Genomic DNA, 16,406 nt, shown 5'->3' on the forward strand with positions numbered 1-16,406 from the left:
AAGTTAAACCTTCTTCTACGAGACGCGTTCGTTAAACAATCAATCAAGGCGCGTCAGATGCAAACCTACAGATGCCATCATTTTAAATATCTACAGCAGACTCCGGAAAGCGCCTGTGCCATCACAAAAATGAGGCTAAAGAGGCGGCAAGAAAATAATTTGCGGCAGAGGCGTCTTGCTGCTTTTAAAGACGGACATATGTTCAATCACGGTCCTAAGCTACACGAACAGCTGAAACGGAAACTGCCAGACCAGAAGTTTCGGGAGGTATCACAGATATTTGATGACGAAAGTGATGTCGTCGAGGATGGAGACGAGGAAATGGTAGAATGCAGTGATGTGGACGGAGTTGAGATTCAGAGCACGCCAGAGACGCGTAAAAAGCTGAAAATACGGTGTTCTGCTCCGGTGACTTTTTGTCAGCCAACAGAGACTGCTCAAAGCGCATGTCCGGAAGATTCTCAATTTTCGGAAAATCTTGACGTGGTACCTTCTTCGTCTCCCGCTCCCCATGCTCTACAAACACCGCTGACTGACCGGCACTCGGCAAAACGAAAATATGTTGCGAGCTCTGACGCTGAAGAATATTATCAAGACTCACCAGCTTCCAGCCCGATCTGCGAGCCCAAAATACAAGGCTCCATCAAACCTGATCGGTCAATACTAGTGTCACAGCCGAGAGCCAGCAGTGAATGTGGGGCGGAAGCCAATTATGAGGAAGCGCAATCACAAGTAGCAGACAGTCAATGTAAAACACAAGGTCAAGAATCGCCGCTCCTTCACGTTTTACAGAAAGCGGGCAAAGAACAAAGTGGGACAGTTATTTTCAAAAGTTTCAAGAGTTTCTCAAGTACAGACTACGTTCCAGATTCAGACATCAAGTGTTCTCCTGTGTCAATGCGTGACAACGATGACCTTTCCAGTGTGCCAGAAACTGAATACGATGAGCCACGATCTACACCAACAGCACGCGCGTCTGGTTGTGACGAAGTCACCCCAGCGTTGACGATTCCTAGCTCGGAGTGGTCTGAATGCGAGTCTCAAGTCACTTCCGCGACAAAAGATCCAGAAGGGCTCCAGTCTCTGTTATCGTTTTTATTGTCGTCTCCCTCGGCATGTAAACATGTTACACCACCAACCGACAACAAATCTGATCCACTAACTCCAACTAGAAGAAAACTGCTGGAGCGCACAAAAGCAGTGTACAGCCCTATATTAGTCCCAAGCGCGCAACGAAAGTCCATTTTGGAGCAATACAATTCCACTCAAATATTCGACCAGCTCTCACCTTTGAACTCCATCTCTCTCAGCCACTCTTCTCCAAAGAAATATGGCAGCCAGCGCGTTGGAAAAGAGAGACACGCCTCGGCTAAAAAGTCTTTATACTCTTCGTTTGCCGGTATTCAAGCAGAGCACCTTACAAATAGACAAACCTCTGATCAATCAGCAGATTCGTGTTCGTCGCGTCAATCGCCAACTTTATCGTTCGCTGACGCCGTACGCGCGCATCAAGGTGCTCCTAGTCGTCGGAAACGTAGTAAAGAGGCCTTTAGCAAAGATAATGCGAGCGTTAATGACAGTCTACTCCATTCGCTGCCATTACCACCCGATACACAGTATTCATTATCGGTGGAACAGTGAAGACATATATTGTAAGATGACTTGAATAGATACGGTTGGCTATTTTTGTAGAGGCCTTTGTACATAATAATTGGTAATGCTACAACTTTTAACTTTTTGTAAAGAGAAAGGAATTAAAACTAGCCTCAAAGCTTTAAAACAGTTTAAACGTAGCTAGGACACGCCGCAAAGCAAATTGCAGAAAACATAGAATTTATTAGTAACACAAATTAGGAAGGAAAACACAAAGTTCTAATTAAACAAAAACATACTGAATAACGCGAGGAAAAAAAAACAAAAATTATGTATAAAAAAAACTGCTTTTTCTAGTACCCAGCCAATACAGATGATTCAATTCATTTCAAACAAGACGTGAGAAATCAGCTATAGCAAAAAAAACACTCGGTGATGACTCTTTTACTCTCGCATAAAACAATACTTTTCCTTCATATATACGGTCTCATCTTTCTTACGCAATATCATATAAGCCCTTAAGATCTAAGCTTTTTAATACACTTACAACTCAAGCTTCTTGGGGATCTCCCAAGGGTTCTCCTGGTTGGTGAAATGGCCGTACGATGCAGTCTTGAGGTAGATGGGACGAGCAAGGTCAAGATCACGAACCAAGAAACCAGGACGCAGGTCAAAGTTCTTGCGAATAATGGCAACGAGCTCGGCTGAAGAGTATTTGGAGGTTCCGTACGAGTCCACAAAGATGGAGAGAGGCTCGGCAACACCAATAGCGTATGAGAACTGAACAAGGGCACGCTTGGCAAGACCGGCAGCAACAAGCGACTTGGCGACCCAGCGGGCAGCGTAGGCAGCAGAACGGTCGACCTTGGAGTAGTCCTTTCCGGAGAAAGCACCACCACCGTGAGCACCCCATCCACCGTAGGTGTCGACAATGATCTTACGACCAGTCAAGCCGGCATCACCCTGGGGACCACCAATGACGAAACGACCAGAGGGCTGAATATGGTAGATGGTCTTGTCGTCGAGGTACTTGGCCGGGATAGCCTTCTTGACGATCTTCTCCAAAATCTCAGTGCGGAGATCTTCGGTGGAGATAGTATCAGCATGTTGAGTCGAGATAACGACAGTGTCAACACGAAGAGGAATGGTAGCACCATTCTCGTTCTTGTACTCAACAGTGACCTGGGTCTTGGTGTCGGGGCGGAGCCAGGGAAGGGTTCCGTCGCGGCGAGCCTCAGCGAGAGTGGAGTTGAGCTTATGAGAAAGGACAACGGTAAGAGGAAGGAGCTGCTCAGTTTCATCCGTAGCATAGCCAAACATGATACTAAAAGAAAGAGTTAGAGAAGTGTCGCGTTAAGGCGTTCTAGAAGAGTCACGCACCCTTGGTCACCAGCACCCAGGTCCTCAAGCTTACGCTCCTGGTGGACACCCTGGGCGATATCGGGCGACTGCTGCTCAATAGCGACAAGAACGTTGCAAGTCTTGTAGTCGAAACCCTTCTCAGAGTCGTCGTATCCGATCTGCTTGATGGTGTCACGGATAATCTTCTGGTAGTCCAGATGGGCCTTGGTGGTGATCTCACCAAAGACCATAATCATACCAGTCTTGGCAGCGGTCTCGCACGCAACCTACACAATCATAATTAGCAATCGAGGATATAACGAAAACGATAGTAGATAAGATGGCGATGGAGCGTACCTTGGAAAAAGGGTCCTCAGCCAAGCAGGCGTCGAGGATGGCGTCAGAAACCTGATCGCAAATTTTGTCGGGATGCTATATACAAAGGCAATTAATATAGGTAAGCAATGATGCGAGCGTATACGCAAGATGCGAGAGCAATTGAGGAGCAGGAGGCCACGTACACCCTCACCGACGGACCTGTTCAAGATAAAGAAAAATTAGCGACCACTCAGAGACCAGAAAGATTAGGAAGAGCTAGAGGCGGGTGGAATGAAGTAGCCTTCGCAGCAACAGAATTATACGATGAAGGAAATACGTACTCAGAAGTAAAGAAGAAGGTTTCAGACATTGTGTATTTGAGGCGGGTAGAGGAGGCAAAGACAAAAGGGCGAGGAGAAGAAGCGCGAGGACGAACGATAAAAGGGCCAAAGTTTTTTCCCGGCAACTCAAATTTTTGCGTGCGCGGGCAAATATGTGCGGTTTTTGTGAGTCATGCGAACAACGAGCCGTTAATTTGGCACAGTGGATGACTTTCACGTGACTGAATCCCAGAGCACTGTATATCGTCGTCAAACTGAGTACTGAACATAATACAATAGATAAAATATCTTGGTTGCTTTTCTTTGCGGTTCTGGATGCAGCTGCCGCGTTAATCTCGCAAGGCAGAGACTGCAGGCAGACAGAACAAGCGTACGACCAACCAGCGTATCGTCTGAATTCACACCGCCCCTGAACTCGCGAATTGCGCAATCTGCCTTGTCCGAGGCGCACCGAATACGGCATTTCTGCTGCTGACTACGCTCTCTCACTGCGCGTACGTAAGTGATCTTAATCAAAAACATTTTTATTGCAAATAAACTGACCGCCTCAATTTTCTTTGAAGACATTCAGTAGCAGAAATGTAACACGCTAATTCCAGATAAGCAAATATGGCATCCTTACAAAACAATAACAATTGAAAATAAATAATGGAAAATAGAGAATATAAAATAGAAAATACATAGCAACGGCACTCATCAAATCAATAGCACGCAAACAAACCGAAAAGAGCACATTCGATAGAATCTAAGTACTTCTGTACTGCATGCTAGAGCGATTCCTAAACGCTGAAAGCGGATACCGGCTGTTAAACTTGCCTGCCCATACCGGCGTCGATGTCGGACCGGGTGTCGACTCGAGCATGCTCGACAAATCGCCTTCCTCTGCATCCTCGTCATCAAGTTCGGACATGTATATAAACTCCTCCAACTGTATATCACTCTGATCCTCGCTATCGCTACACAGGGCAGAAATATCAAAAGCAGCCCGCGGCACCCCCCGCGAGGCAGCTGCCATCACGGACGGCGACGATGGAAGATCGCGTGCTATCCGCAAATTTCGGCCAGTTTCATCAGTCTCATCCTCTCCACGAGGGAAAGGTGGTGGACTAAGCGTTCGCGTTGCAAGACCATTGATCACGCCTATCCGACGCCCGACGGGTAAAATCCAAGATCCAAGAACCGGAGGCTTGCTTGCAGATGCCGAGCTGATAAGAATTTCTGTAGCTCGATGACCCGCTTTTCGCGTACTTGGAGGTGGTAAATTCTCATCTTCATCCGTAGACTCGCCATCATCGGCATCTACGTAGCCATTTTTGCGGATGCTGGCATCAATCCCGGATGACACATCATCTACGCGGATGTCAAACCCGCCGTTCTCGTCGTCGGCATCTGAATCATCAACATCCTCCGAAAATGTGTTTGTTCGTCTTCGACGATGTCGACGTCGGCCACTGTCATCAGTTTTAGCATCTCTTGGGTCGTCATCGCTGGAATCACCTGACGAGAAGAAGTAGTCGAGAATAAACGAGTCATCGTCCGAGTCGTGATACTTTCTCGGCACAGACGACACAATGTGCTTAAGAGCAGGGTCAGTTCGATTGACAAAAAGCGATTCAACAAATGCATGATCGTCTTCGTCTTCGTCGCCGCTAGATTCTGAAGTAGAATCGCTATTTGTGGCTTCGGCTGCAAAAGCGGCTGCAAGGGCAGAGACGTCTCCGATTCGGTCAAAGCCTTCGAAAGAGAATTCTTCAACTATGGCAGCTTCTTCTTCCTTTTCAATCTGTCTATCGTTTTGTTCGAGGCCGTCGTCAACCAGTTGTAGTTTTGCGGCTGCATTGTAGCCTTCATCATCATCGTCGTCGTCATCTTCATCTTCATTACCGGCTTCCTCCGACACGCTTTCTTCATTCGCGTCGGAATCGTCGTCATCCTCGATTTCAAGATCGTTGTCTTCATCGGATGCCTCTTGGATAACGACGATTCCTTCGACATCCGCCTCGTCGTCGTCTTCGTCTGCATCATCATCTTCTTCCTCGTCCTCTTGAAACTCAAACTCAAAAGTGGTGCCATCATCGGCATCAGCCAGAAATGCTAATAGCTGCGAGTCAATCTCATGACTGGTCTGGCTGTTTCGTCTGCGCTTGCTGATATACTGTTTAGAGTTGTTATTGTGGTGTGTAGTGTTGCGGTGGTGATGGCTGTTTTTAGAGCGCTTTGAGCTTGGTACGTTGGTCTGAACGACCACTATGCCGTCTGACTCTGCCGAATCAGAAGAATAAGGGTTGTTGTAAACCACAATCGGCTGCTTGCGGCCTTCACGCCTGCGCTTTGAAGTGACCGCGTTGTGTGTAGCCTGGCGGCGCTTCGAAGGCATCGGCAGGAAGCTACTGCTAAGATCAGGCGACGTGCTACCCTTCGGACTGCTATGGGGTTTCCGTGTCTTTTTAGTAATGTCCCGAGAGTGAACTAGCATGGCAAGAGATAAAATTGCGGTCTATCCTGGTGATCATTTGATATTGTTATGTTGTGCTTGGCTGTCCGCGCTTCACGCTGATAATTGGCTTTAGGTAAAATGTTGATGGACTGGAAATTTTTCTGGCAGGCTTGGGATTTCGGCACACGCTGGGAGTTGTAGAAACCAAAATGTGTGTGCATTTATGCTGAACCTTGTTTGCTCCTGAAACTGTATTTCTCACTCTAGAAAATCATACAATATCCCTAATTGCTGTATCTTTTCATCTTTTTTTTGTACCATGGTCGCATTGCTTCCTTCGGAATATTTATTTTGGCTGTAATTTACTGTACTATGAGCAGCGTCATAGCCTGGTCAAAAGTCGGACTCGTCGTCTACGTGCCTGCCCAGAAAACGTCTGAAGAGCCATCCAGAGCCTTTGCGACATACCTTCAGTGTACCGATGGCCAAGCATGGTCCTTGGCTCCTCCTTGCACTATCGACGACATCGCAATCGTCCATGAGGGTGCTCAAATTACTCACCTGAGCTGGTGCTCCTTGGGCGTTGATCTCGCCTGCATCGATGCTCGCGGTCGCATGTCAATCTTCGTTCACAGCTCCATCCTCAACCATCTCACATGCGTCTTCCAGACTCCGCTGGTTCCTGATCATCCTGGAAATGCCGTCGTGGGATTTAAATGGTGCAACATAAACAAATTGGTATGCACCTAGCAGTGATTTCCCTCATCAGCGCCTTCTAACTGATCTCTACAGATTCTCATCAACAACACAGCCACGCGTCAGGACAATCACGAGTTCCATTACGGTCTTCACAAGCTAAATTCGTTCGGACCATGGCATCCCAACAGCTCAAAGCAAGCTTGTATAGCCGTAACAAAAGCCGGTAAAGTTCGGTTCTGGTTCCAACAAGATGTCAAGTACAAAGAGATTACAGACGATCTTGAACCCAATCTTCGCCCTGAAGATTATTATACACATGCATCCTTCGGCTCTGATCGAGACGACTCTTTTGTGCTTGTTGTTTATTCAAAATTGAATAACATGTTTAAAGTATTTCGCATCACGATTCAATGGAGTATCGGGGCAATCAAAACTGGTGTCCAACAAGCCAAACCTGATGTCGACTGGGCAACGATTCAAATCAAGCGGCTCCATTGTGACGAGCTATTTTGCCCGAGTGATAATAAGCTACATCTCACTCATTTAGAAGTGGTCTCTCCTGCGAATCACCCGGAATCACGATTGAATGTGTTTGTGGCCTTCTCCTCAACCTCGCAGACGACGATCCAAAAAATCGAGGTCATCACCTTGCCAGTGACTTTACATAGTAATTTTGACGCTCTAGGATTTAGTAGAAATGCAGTTCCAGACGATCCGAGCGATATTGTTCAATTTAAGGACTTTCACCAATTCAACAAGCTACTAGTGAGCCTGACTTCTATATATGCTGATCAGGTATTAGCCTTAGCCTTTGCGGATGGTTCGATTGAGATGCGGCAAAGAAATGGTTACATGGAAAGCAAGCCAATTCTTAATTCGCAGAGTGTGTACGATTTTTTCGATGCAGGATTTGCTTTCCCGCAGGCTGGAGAGGTTGATAATATATGTATTTCTTCTAATACGTGCACTTTTTTCGCGTTGACAAAGACTGGCGAACCTCAACTACATTGTATGCAACGAGTGGTCAAAGGCACGCAAAGTGAAGGTAATAGAGGCCTGTGCGTTATTATTATATATATTTGATAGGATTTTAACGAAGTCATATAGAATCTTTATTAACGGCGGTTGCGATTGCGCAGCGCCATGCAATCTCTTGCTTCAGTAACGCATGCAACAGCGATGTAATGGCTATAGCAGCAATTGAAGCAGCTAATCAAGATAGTGAATTCACATTTACTTTACTTCGACAATGTCATCGCGCGATGGGATTTCATCTGGACCTCCCTCGTGACGTGCAAGCTGATAAGTTTCTGGTGTTGCCGGCCTTGCAAAAGCTTCTCAGTTTTCAAGTATCAATCGGCTTGCGAACAGGCTGGAAACGAACTGCTGCTGGCTCTATAGCTTGGGCGACGTTGAATATGCGACTATTTGCTTTTGCAATCACTTTCACTCTGAAAACTTCATCTATGCAAAAACAGCACGGAGGCCAGATGCAGGAGAGCGACGTTCGACCTGAAACCCTTGTGACACTTCTCGGTTTGACGAAATGGTGCGTTGACCATATGGCATTTTTGGTGCAAGAGCTATACGAGCTAGTTCGAAACCCAGATCACTGTCTGAATCCTGAAACTGAATCTGTTGCGCTGGCCATGCTTCTTGGAGGAGTTCCGCGACTGTTGATACGATATACCTTGAGAGGATTGCGAGGACTTGAGCAAATGGTTTCGAGGAGTGCGAGTCGAGATCCGGATCGGAATTCGATGACTCGGATGGCGTTCAAGCAATTAGAAGACATCATGAAAACTGGGCCGGTGCAAATTGCCACTTTTGAAAAGCTGGTGAACGATATTGAGACATTCATGAGGAGTAACAGTAATTCAGGTATGTCTTGTTTCGTCTTACTATTAATATTATTTGCTGACGCGGAATATAATCCAGATCAGGAAGAACGGCTACTACTAGAACAGAAGCTATTCTTTAGAGGTCAAATTCCAAAAGAACTTCATCCGGCTGTTCACCGTATACGCGCTGTATTTATGCAACGAATAAAGCCGGAGCTAGATATTCCAACATTGTATTTTTATCCCACCGACTGGCTAGGCCTGGCAGAAATGGTAAACAGTGACACAATTGAAATTGACGGTCTTAGAAAGCAGCTGCTTTTGCCTGGTCATGGAATTCGTCGACGGTGTGTGCGCTGCGGATCAGTATCTGTAATTGATGACTTGAAGTACGTAAAATTTGCTGGCAACTGGACTATTGCTTTCCAGCGCAACTGTTTGTGTGGCAGTGCTTGGGTGAGAGACTAGAACCCTTTAAAATTTACATTAATGATATAAATAATGTCAATATAATAATAGAGACTACAGAGGAGAGTCGTACACATCTACAAACACTAATTAAAAGTACACGTGCATCTTCAGTTACCTATAAAAGGTACTTTATTCGGCACTGAATCATTTCAACAATTCAATTACCAGCCAGATTTTTAGGATCACTCGCTCAGGACATAATAAATCTCTTAATTTACCTGCTACCGCCGTATTTGCTAATGTATTCTTGTACAGCAAGCTTGTAGGACGCCAAACTGGCATCAGCTTGTGCTTTGTAAGACTGAATCAGAAGTTAGCAAAAATAATCTTAGCATTCTTCGGTATCAATACTTAATAACATACGGCTTTCTCAGCGGCTGACAAAGCCCGGTATAACTCAGCGGTCTTAATGCCGCGCTCGGCAATAGACAAGCCAGTCAGTTCAGGATGATGCTTCACATCGATCATGAAATGACCGTAAGCATTAGTAGGGCGCGAAGGCTTATATGGATCCTTTAGCAAAACAAAAGCTTTGTTCTTCTTCTTTCCAACGGCCACGCGTCGTTTATTCTCCTTCTTCAGAGCATCGCCGCCGTTATTGGAAACAAACTCCGCAACTTCTTTCTCGTATCTGATCTTGTCCTGCTTAGCTTCGGCTTGCAGTGCCTAAGTTATGTGTACACATAGTCAGCAGATCTGATTCAAGCAATGAAAACGCGAGATCATGCAAAAGCAGCTTACCTCCTTCTCTGACGTAGAAAGGTTCTGGAACGCGATAGCAGCGCTCTTGGTAACGTCACTGATCAGCTTCAGTTCTGGATGCTCGCTCTTATATTGTAAAATAAATAGAGTCCATGAGCTTTTCGGACCCTTTGGCACTCCCTCAGGACGCTTGTGTCTCAATACTGGCTTCTTAGGGGCCTTCTTCACAGGCTTCTTCTTCGGAGCTTTCTTCTTAGCAGCCTTCTTTGCAGGTTTCTTCTTTGCCTTATTAGCAGCAGGTTTCTTAGCAGCCTTAGTTTCCGTAGCCAAGAAGCGAGTCGCGATTGCAGATCGGCCCTGGGACAGAAGCGGACTGTTGACTCTAAGGGATAACGCGTGTAAGTACTCGAATGCCGGCGGCTTACCAGCAACTGCGCGAACGACAGAAGAACGCACAGCCTGCGCAGCAAATCTGAATAGCATTATGGCAATTTGTACTCTGTGAAGACTGTTCTCAGGTGTCGCGACCAGAAAACGCGCGCGTGGTGAGATAAAGCGGAGTCGTATGCTGGACGCTGACTCCCAAAGCGGCGAGTCAAGGCGTGGCTGGTTAGGTTTTGGGCAAAACAAAAGTATCAAAAACGTAAACAGAAGACTTCAAACTCAAAGTTGATGTTTAAAACACCAGACCCTCAATTACTGTAATTATAGAAAAACTCTGAAAGTTCCGATACTCGCTAATACTCATTATTCTCTGCAGACTGCTTTGCTTAATCCACTAGCTTGTAGACATGAGTGGCTCTCACGAAAGTCGGCGGGATGAATTGGTCTCAGGCAGAGACCGCCATTATAGCGGCAGTAGTAGTCGTTCTTCCGGATCAGATCGGCACCGTCGAGATGACTATGAACATCGCAGTAGGTACTCTCGCGACCGCGACCGCGACCGCGACCGTGATTATGATAGGCGAAAAGATTATGACCGCGCTCGAGAACGGTCACCGCGAGAGCGAGATAGAAACCGGGTCAGGGAAAGGTCGCCGAGGATTCGTGACCGCGACCGTGACCGCGACCGTGACCGCGACCGTGACCGAGACAGAAACCGCGGCCGACACAGTTACGAACGAGAACATGAACGTTCGAGTCGGCATGGTAGTTCTGAAGTTGAGCAATCAAGAGACAGGTCGCGCGACGGGAAGGTCGATAGAGAACCGAGATCACATGAGAAATTTGACGACAGTAGTAAGCAAGAGAACGGCAAGATGGAGGATATTGAGTACACTGTTGCAGATCATCTCGGAGTGGATGTTGACGTTTCATCTAAAATACATCAAAAAAGTGGATTCGATGACGATAACTTAGAAGAGTCGGATAACGAGGATTCAGAACTTACCCAATCGGCGATTACCGCAGACGAGAAGGAAGAAGTCGATCCGCTAGACATGTTCATGTCTTCTCTAACCGAGAATGTACCTGACGCTCCTATTGGATTCAGCAGAGGTGAGGTTTTCGAAGAGGACGATGACCCCCGTATTGAGGCTGAAGAGTTAGATCTTGACGATGTTCTTGCGATGACGCAAAAAACCAAAAAGAAAAAAGACATTCCGACAGTTAATCACGCAAAAATAAACTATGAGTCTTTTAGAAAGCAATTCTATGTTGAACCTGAAGAGTTAGCTGACCTCACGGAAGAAGAAGTTGACGAAATGAGACTCGAACTGGACGGGATAAAAATCAGAGGGGTGGACTGTCCTAAACCAGTTCAGAAATGGAGTCTATTTGGGATTCCCGCGCAAACAATGGATGTTATCAGGAAACTTGAATATGAAAAGCCGACTTCCATTCAAGCTCAAGCCGTGCCTGCTATCATGGCCGGCAGAGATGTGATTGGTGTGGCCAAAACGGGAAGTGGAAAAACTATTGCATTTTTACTGCCAATGTTTCGTCACATAAAAGATCAACGTCCTTTGCAGCCTAGCGAAGGACCAATAGCTTTGATCATGACACCGACACGAGAATTGGCCGTTCAGATTCATAAAGAGTGCAAACCATTCTTAAAAGCCCTGGACCTTCGCGTAAGCTTGAAATAATTATTCTGACTTGCTTCTGCAATACTAACTTTTCAAAGGCTGTTTGTGCTTATGGAGGATCCCCGATCAAAGATCAAATTGCAGAGCTCAAGCGAGGAGCTGAAATTATTGTTGGTACTCCTGGTCGTATAATCGATCTTTTGTCCGCCAACTCTGGTCGAGTCACTAACTTGAAAAGAGTGACATATGTTACTCTCGATGAGGCTGATCGTATGTTTGATATGGGTTTCGAACCTCAAGTTATGAAGATTCTAGCCAATATCAGACCGGATAGGCAGACCGTCTTATTTTCAGCTACATTCCCAAAACAGATGGAGGCTCTCGCCCGAAAAGTTTTGACGAAGCCCGTGGAAATTGTTGTTGGTGCTCGAAGTGTAGTAGCAAGTGAGATTACGCAGATCGTGGAGGTCCGCTCAGAGGATACCAAGTTTGTGCGCACACTGGAACTTCTTGGAGACCTATACAACAAAGATGAAGATGCTCGCACTCTCATTTTTGTTGAGCGCCAAGAAGGTGCTGATCAGTTACTGAAGCAGCTGATGGCTAGAGGATACCCTTGTCTTTCTATTCACGGAGGTAAAGACCAGGGTGATCGAGATTCTGCAATTTCAGACTTCAAAAATGGCGTTGTTCCAATTCTGATTGCAACATCAGTAGCAGCCCGCGGACTTGATGTCAAGCAGCTTGTGCTGGTGATCAATTATGACTCACCCAATCACCTTGAAGATTATGTTCACCGCGTTGGAAGGACAGGACGCGCCGGAAACTCAGGTACCGCTGTGACGTTTGTTACTCCTCAACAAGAGCAGCATGCCTTTGAGATTTCTAAGGCTTTGAGGTTCAGTAAGCAGCTGGTACCGGAGTCACTTCAGAAACTAGCCGATGCGTTTTTGGAGAAGGTTAAGTCGGGCAAAGAAAGATACGGAGCTGGAGGTTTTGGTGGCAAGGGTCTTGATAAACTTGATGCTGCGCGAGATGTTGCTCGAAAGCTTGAGCGCAAGGCGTACGGTGAAGATGAAGAGCCCGCTCCGGAGGTGGCAGATTCCGATGACGAAGATGATGTTGCTCCGACGACTACACCAGATGCTAAGAAATCCTTGTCTCCTGAACCTATTGTGATCCATAGACGGACTCCCGTTGCGGCGGTCGTTGCAGGGAGCGACGCAAAGGCGAATGCAGCTGCAGCTGCTAGTGCAATTGAACGTGCTAAGTTAACTACGTCGCAAGTGGAATCCAAGCTCAAGACTACGGGAACAAAAGTCGGACCAGCTGCAGACAACAATGGTCCTGATGCTGGCGAATTTCATGCTACGTTGGTCATCAACGATTTCCCTCGTACGTACCATATTTTCGGTTTGTCTCTTTTGATACGCTTACTAATCATTAATCTGTTTTTTATAGAAAAAGCTAGATGGGCAGTTACAAACCGAACGAATACTGCTAAGGTGCTCGAAACAACTGGAACATCAATCACTACTAAGGGCACATTTTATCCTCCTGGGAAAGTTCCTCCACCGAACGGCGAGCCGAAGTTATACATTTTAGTTGAAGGACAGGTATGTTATTGTTCAGTTTTAGTATATCATTTAAGTGCAGCTGTTAACTGATTCAAATTATAGACAGAAGTTGATGTATCTAGCGCCATGCATGAGCTGAAGCGTTTATTAACTGAAGGCACTGTTGCTGCCGCTGAAGCCAGCGAAACAAGACCTGGACGGTATACTGTTGTATAACATATCTAAGTGGCCTCCAAAGTATGCTTCTTGCACCTTTTCTTATGTCTCTTTTTCTTAATTTTATTTGCTCTGGGACATTTTTAATATGCTTGATCTCCTCATTTATTTTGAGGAAATAGTTCTCATTCGCGTTTCCAGAATCCAAGACAAATGATTGAAATATCTCCTCAGACTCGACAATCGTTTCGCGCTCAATTCTGTCGATCTACAGAATCCTTCTTTACCCGGTGAATTGACTTCGCATATGACGTAGTTCAGCTAGATTGCGCCGTTAATAACAATCTTTCTTAGGTTCAGAGATCACTGCAGTTCCTGAAATCAATTTCATGCCATCGACTGTCTAATTTTTTTGGTTTTATATTTAGCCAGTTGTACCAAAAATGAATCTGCCAAAAGAGCGCGTTCCAGCATATTGTGATTCGAAATTCTTTTAATATGAATTAATTACACTTCCTCATACAACATACATAAAAATACAGTAACATAAAAGTACAATACACTCTTAACATACAAATTTAAATAATACCAATGTTATGACGCATGAAAAGTACACATAAAAATGATTACGCCTTAATTTAATTTTTCGCTCTCTTGCCAAATAAGGCTTCCAACTCAGCTTCTCTCTGTTTGCGCTTCTCAGAAATTTGCTTCTTCTTTGCCAAAAACTCAATAGAGTGCCCAATGATGCCCTTTCCGGTTATATTTGGCAATTCGTAAACTTTCATCGCATCAACAGGGGGAACGCTGAACCACAATAACTTGCCATTCTCGTCCTTTTGGTATAGCTCGGCAGTATCGGGAGGAATGCGGTCGGTGATGTAGTCCGGGAGAGTAAATGTTGACGGCGGCGGAGGTGGGTTGTAAACTTGAGGAGCGGGACGGTTAAGCTGAGGTGGCATATTGTATCCTGGGAGAGCCCCCGGGTGTTGGTAAGCGCCATTGTAGCCTATGCTTGGTGGAGTAGGGGTTCCGGGCCCTGAGGACACCCCTGAGTTAAATCTGGAGTAGTCGGGACGCGTCAAAGGTTTATTCGACGAGCTCATCGTGCGCTCGACGGAAGCTCGTGGCGGAAGTGACATGTTGCGTAAATGCGGAGAGTTGGTCGCAGACGACTGTGTCGTCGTTGGTGGCACTGGCGTCGGGGGATCAGGCGTTGGAGATGGCTCCTTCATATTGGGATCAGGTGGACGTCTGTATACCGCGCCAATAATTGGTGGCGCATTCTCAACGCCCATCTTGGGTTCGGGAATAGGATCATCGTCTTTAGCATCTGGCGGTAAAAGGTGCTTAATCGGCGATGGGACTTTGCGCAAGGGTCTCACTCCATCAAAGAGATCCATGTCGTATTCATGGCCACGAACTTCGTCCGGAATGCATGCCTTCCATGAGCGAATTTTGTTAAAAGTTTTTTCGTTTTCATTATACCGGCTCTCACAGCAGTAGATGATGCGATCTCGAATACCGCTTGGTCGTCCTCTTTGATATTTGGTTGAAAACATAACAAAGCACTTGTCGATTACTTCGTCAATTAAATGGTCTCGATACTGTCCAGATTTGACTACTTCATTCTCATAAAATAGCTTATCAAAGCGGTGCACAGTCTGCTCAGGACGGTAATACCAGCACACATTTATCCACTTGCGTCCATCAGCCACCTCCCACGTTCGAAAAATCTGACCAATAGTTGGTCGCGATGGATCATTCAAATTGCTTAGATGAACCCAGTCGCCAACACGGTAGACTTCACCTCGGTATTCAATGCTGTCAAGAGGAATTCTTGCGTTTTTAACTGATATATCGGGATCTTGATATGCACTATCTGGTTTCTTCATTTCTTCCGCTGCAATATTGCTCACAAGTTTCTGTAGTGCAACTGTATCTCGATAAATTTGAGAATTAGGCGCATTAAATTCTTTAGCATTGTTGAACATAAGTTCCAGGTCAGCCATAAACATCTCAACGTTGGGATACTCTCTGCGCTTGATATTTCTCTATAGCATATTTAGAAAAAAATTGTAGTTAGAGAGGAAATTTTGTATATACGTACTCTTATCATATCTAGAGCAATGGGCTCTTTAATTTCTCTGTAATATTCTGGATACTGCTTTACATCCGGCAATCTGTCGAACGGTAAATACAGCAGCCGGTCTGAAATTTTGGCCTTCCTCAACAATCTCATGATGGTCTTGATTCTACTCTCGTAAGGCTTGTCTACAGTAGGAGGACGTCCGCGCTTTATTCGCTTGTCATCTGCTCCCACTGGTTCGCCAGTAGCGGCGGAAATAGCAGCTTCAGCGTCCGCTCTCTTCTTTGATATGGCGCCTGAGCGTTCACGCGCCGCCGTTGCTTCTGAAGACTCGTTCTCATCATCGTCGGAGTTATCCTCGTCATCGTCATCTTCATCGTCATCGTCGTCGTCGGCGACATCGTTGTCAACTTTCGCCTCGTCTTCTTCCTTATCCTCGCCTTCTTCTTCGTCATCCAATGGCTTCTGTGATTTTCTGACCAAATCTTGCTCACCGGCACCAGATTCAGAGTCTGGGCGGTTCAACGGTTGCCTTCCCCGTTTGCGCTTGGGTGATTCGGCGGAAGAAATAGCACCCGTATCCATAACTGATCTCGCGGCGCGTAGCAGAGCAAAGATGAAAAGATGAAAAAATTAATAAAAAGTGTGACTGCCCGATTCAAGTGTTGATTTCGAAGAGCAAATAGTAGCACCTTGGCTTGCGAGTTCAAGGCAGTGAAAAGCAAGTACGCGAACGAGGTGCAGGAAACATTCAAGTTTCGGTCGAGGAGACTGTAGGGTCCGGTTCTCTGATCACATGATATTTTGAGTGACT

The 16,406-nt window shown here is 45.9% G+C and overlaps 7 protein-coding genes across 7 annotated transcripts; 3 read left to right on the forward strand and 4 right to left on the reverse strand.

The window, feature by feature from the left end:
* Nucleotides 1–71: 71 nt before the first annotated feature.
* V2V93DRAFT_371646 (uncharacterized protein) lies at nt 72–1,750 on the forward strand. The gene has a single exon (XM_066910554.1). It carries the CDS (start codon nt 130–132, stop codon nt 1,639–1,641), a length of 1,512 nt encoding a protein of 503 aa, XP_066764939.1. The 5' UTR covers nt 72–129; the 3' UTR covers nt 1,642–1,750.
* Nucleotides 1,751–1,816: 66 nt separating this feature from the next.
* On the reverse strand, nt 1,817–3,732 carry V2V93DRAFT_371647 (methionine adenosyltransferase). Its single transcript, XM_066910555.1, has 5 exons — nt 3,594–3,732; nt 3,456–3,471; nt 3,292–3,366; nt 2,974–3,221; nt 1,817–2,917 (listed from the first exon to the last, which is right to left on the reverse strand). Exons 1-5 carry the CDS (start codon nt 3,620–3,622, stop codon nt 2,137–2,139), a joined length of 1,149 nt encoding a protein of 382 aa, XP_066764940.1. The 5' UTR covers nt 3,623–3,732; the 3' UTR covers nt 1,817–2,136.
* Nucleotides 3,733–4,068: 336 nt separating this feature from the next.
* On the reverse strand, nt 4,069–6,181 carry V2V93DRAFT_371650 (transcription factor CRF1-domain-containing protein). Its single transcript, XM_066910556.1, has one exon. It carries the CDS (start codon nt 6,067–6,069, stop codon nt 4,339–4,341), a length of 1,731 nt encoding a protein of 576 aa, XP_066764941.1. The 5' UTR covers nt 6,070–6,181; the 3' UTR covers nt 4,069–4,338.
* A 127-nt stretch (nt 6,182–6,308) lies between these two features.
* Nucleotides 6,309–9,180, forward strand: V2V93DRAFT_371651 (mediator complex, subunit Med16). Its single transcript, XM_066910557.1, has 4 exons — nt 6,309–6,768; nt 6,823–7,774; nt 7,837–8,610; nt 8,668–9,180. The coding sequence occupies exons 1-4, from the start codon at nt 6,403–6,405 to the stop codon at nt 9,036–9,038; spliced, it is 2,463 nt and encodes an 820-aa protein (XP_066764942.1). The 5' UTR covers nt 6,309–6,402; the 3' UTR covers nt 9,039–9,180.
* On the reverse strand, nt 9,014–10,302 carry V2V93DRAFT_371653 (uncharacterized protein). Its single transcript, XM_066910558.1, has 3 exons — nt 9,783–10,302; nt 9,405–9,707; nt 9,014–9,342 (listed from the first exon to the last, which is right to left on the reverse strand). The coding sequence occupies exons 1-3, from the start codon at nt 10,224–10,226 to the stop codon at nt 9,256–9,258; spliced, it is 834 nt and encodes a 277-aa protein (XP_066764943.1). The 5' UTR covers nt 10,227–10,302; the 3' UTR covers nt 9,014–9,255.
* A 700-nt stretch (nt 10,303–11,002) lies between these two features.
* V2V93DRAFT_325924 (P-loop containing nucleoside triphosphate hydrolase protein) lies at nt 11,003–13,563 on the forward strand (the record flags this gene model as incomplete). The annotated part of the gene is made up of 4 exons (XM_066907514.1): nt 11,003–11,815; nt 11,869–13,165; nt 13,232–13,386; nt 13,450–13,563. The coding sequence occupies 4 exons, from the start codon at nt 11,003–11,005 to the stop codon at nt 13,561–13,563; spliced, it is 2,379 nt and encodes a 792-aa protein (XP_066764944.1).
* A 415-nt stretch (nt 13,564–13,978) lies between these two features.
* On the reverse strand, nt 13,979–16,393 carry V2V93DRAFT_371659 (uncharacterized protein). The gene is made up of 2 exons (XM_066910559.1): nt 15,614–16,393; nt 13,979–15,557 (listed from the first exon to the last, which is right to left on the reverse strand). Exons 1-2 carry the CDS (start codon nt 16,175–16,177, stop codon nt 14,142–14,144), a joined length of 1,980 nt encoding a protein of 659 aa, XP_066764945.1. The 5' UTR covers nt 16,178–16,393; the 3' UTR covers nt 13,979–14,141.
* Nucleotides 16,394–16,406: the final 13 nt, after the last annotated feature.

The sequence above is a fragment of the Kockiozyma suomiensis genome (genome assembly GCF_038497685.1).
Source record: "Kockiozyma suomiensis strain NRRL Y-17356 unplaced genomic scaffold V2V93scaffold_9, whole genome shotgun sequence".
NCBI lineage: Eukaryota > Fungi > Ascomycota > Lipomycetes > Lipomycetales > Lipomycetaceae > Kockiozyma > Kockiozyma suomiensis.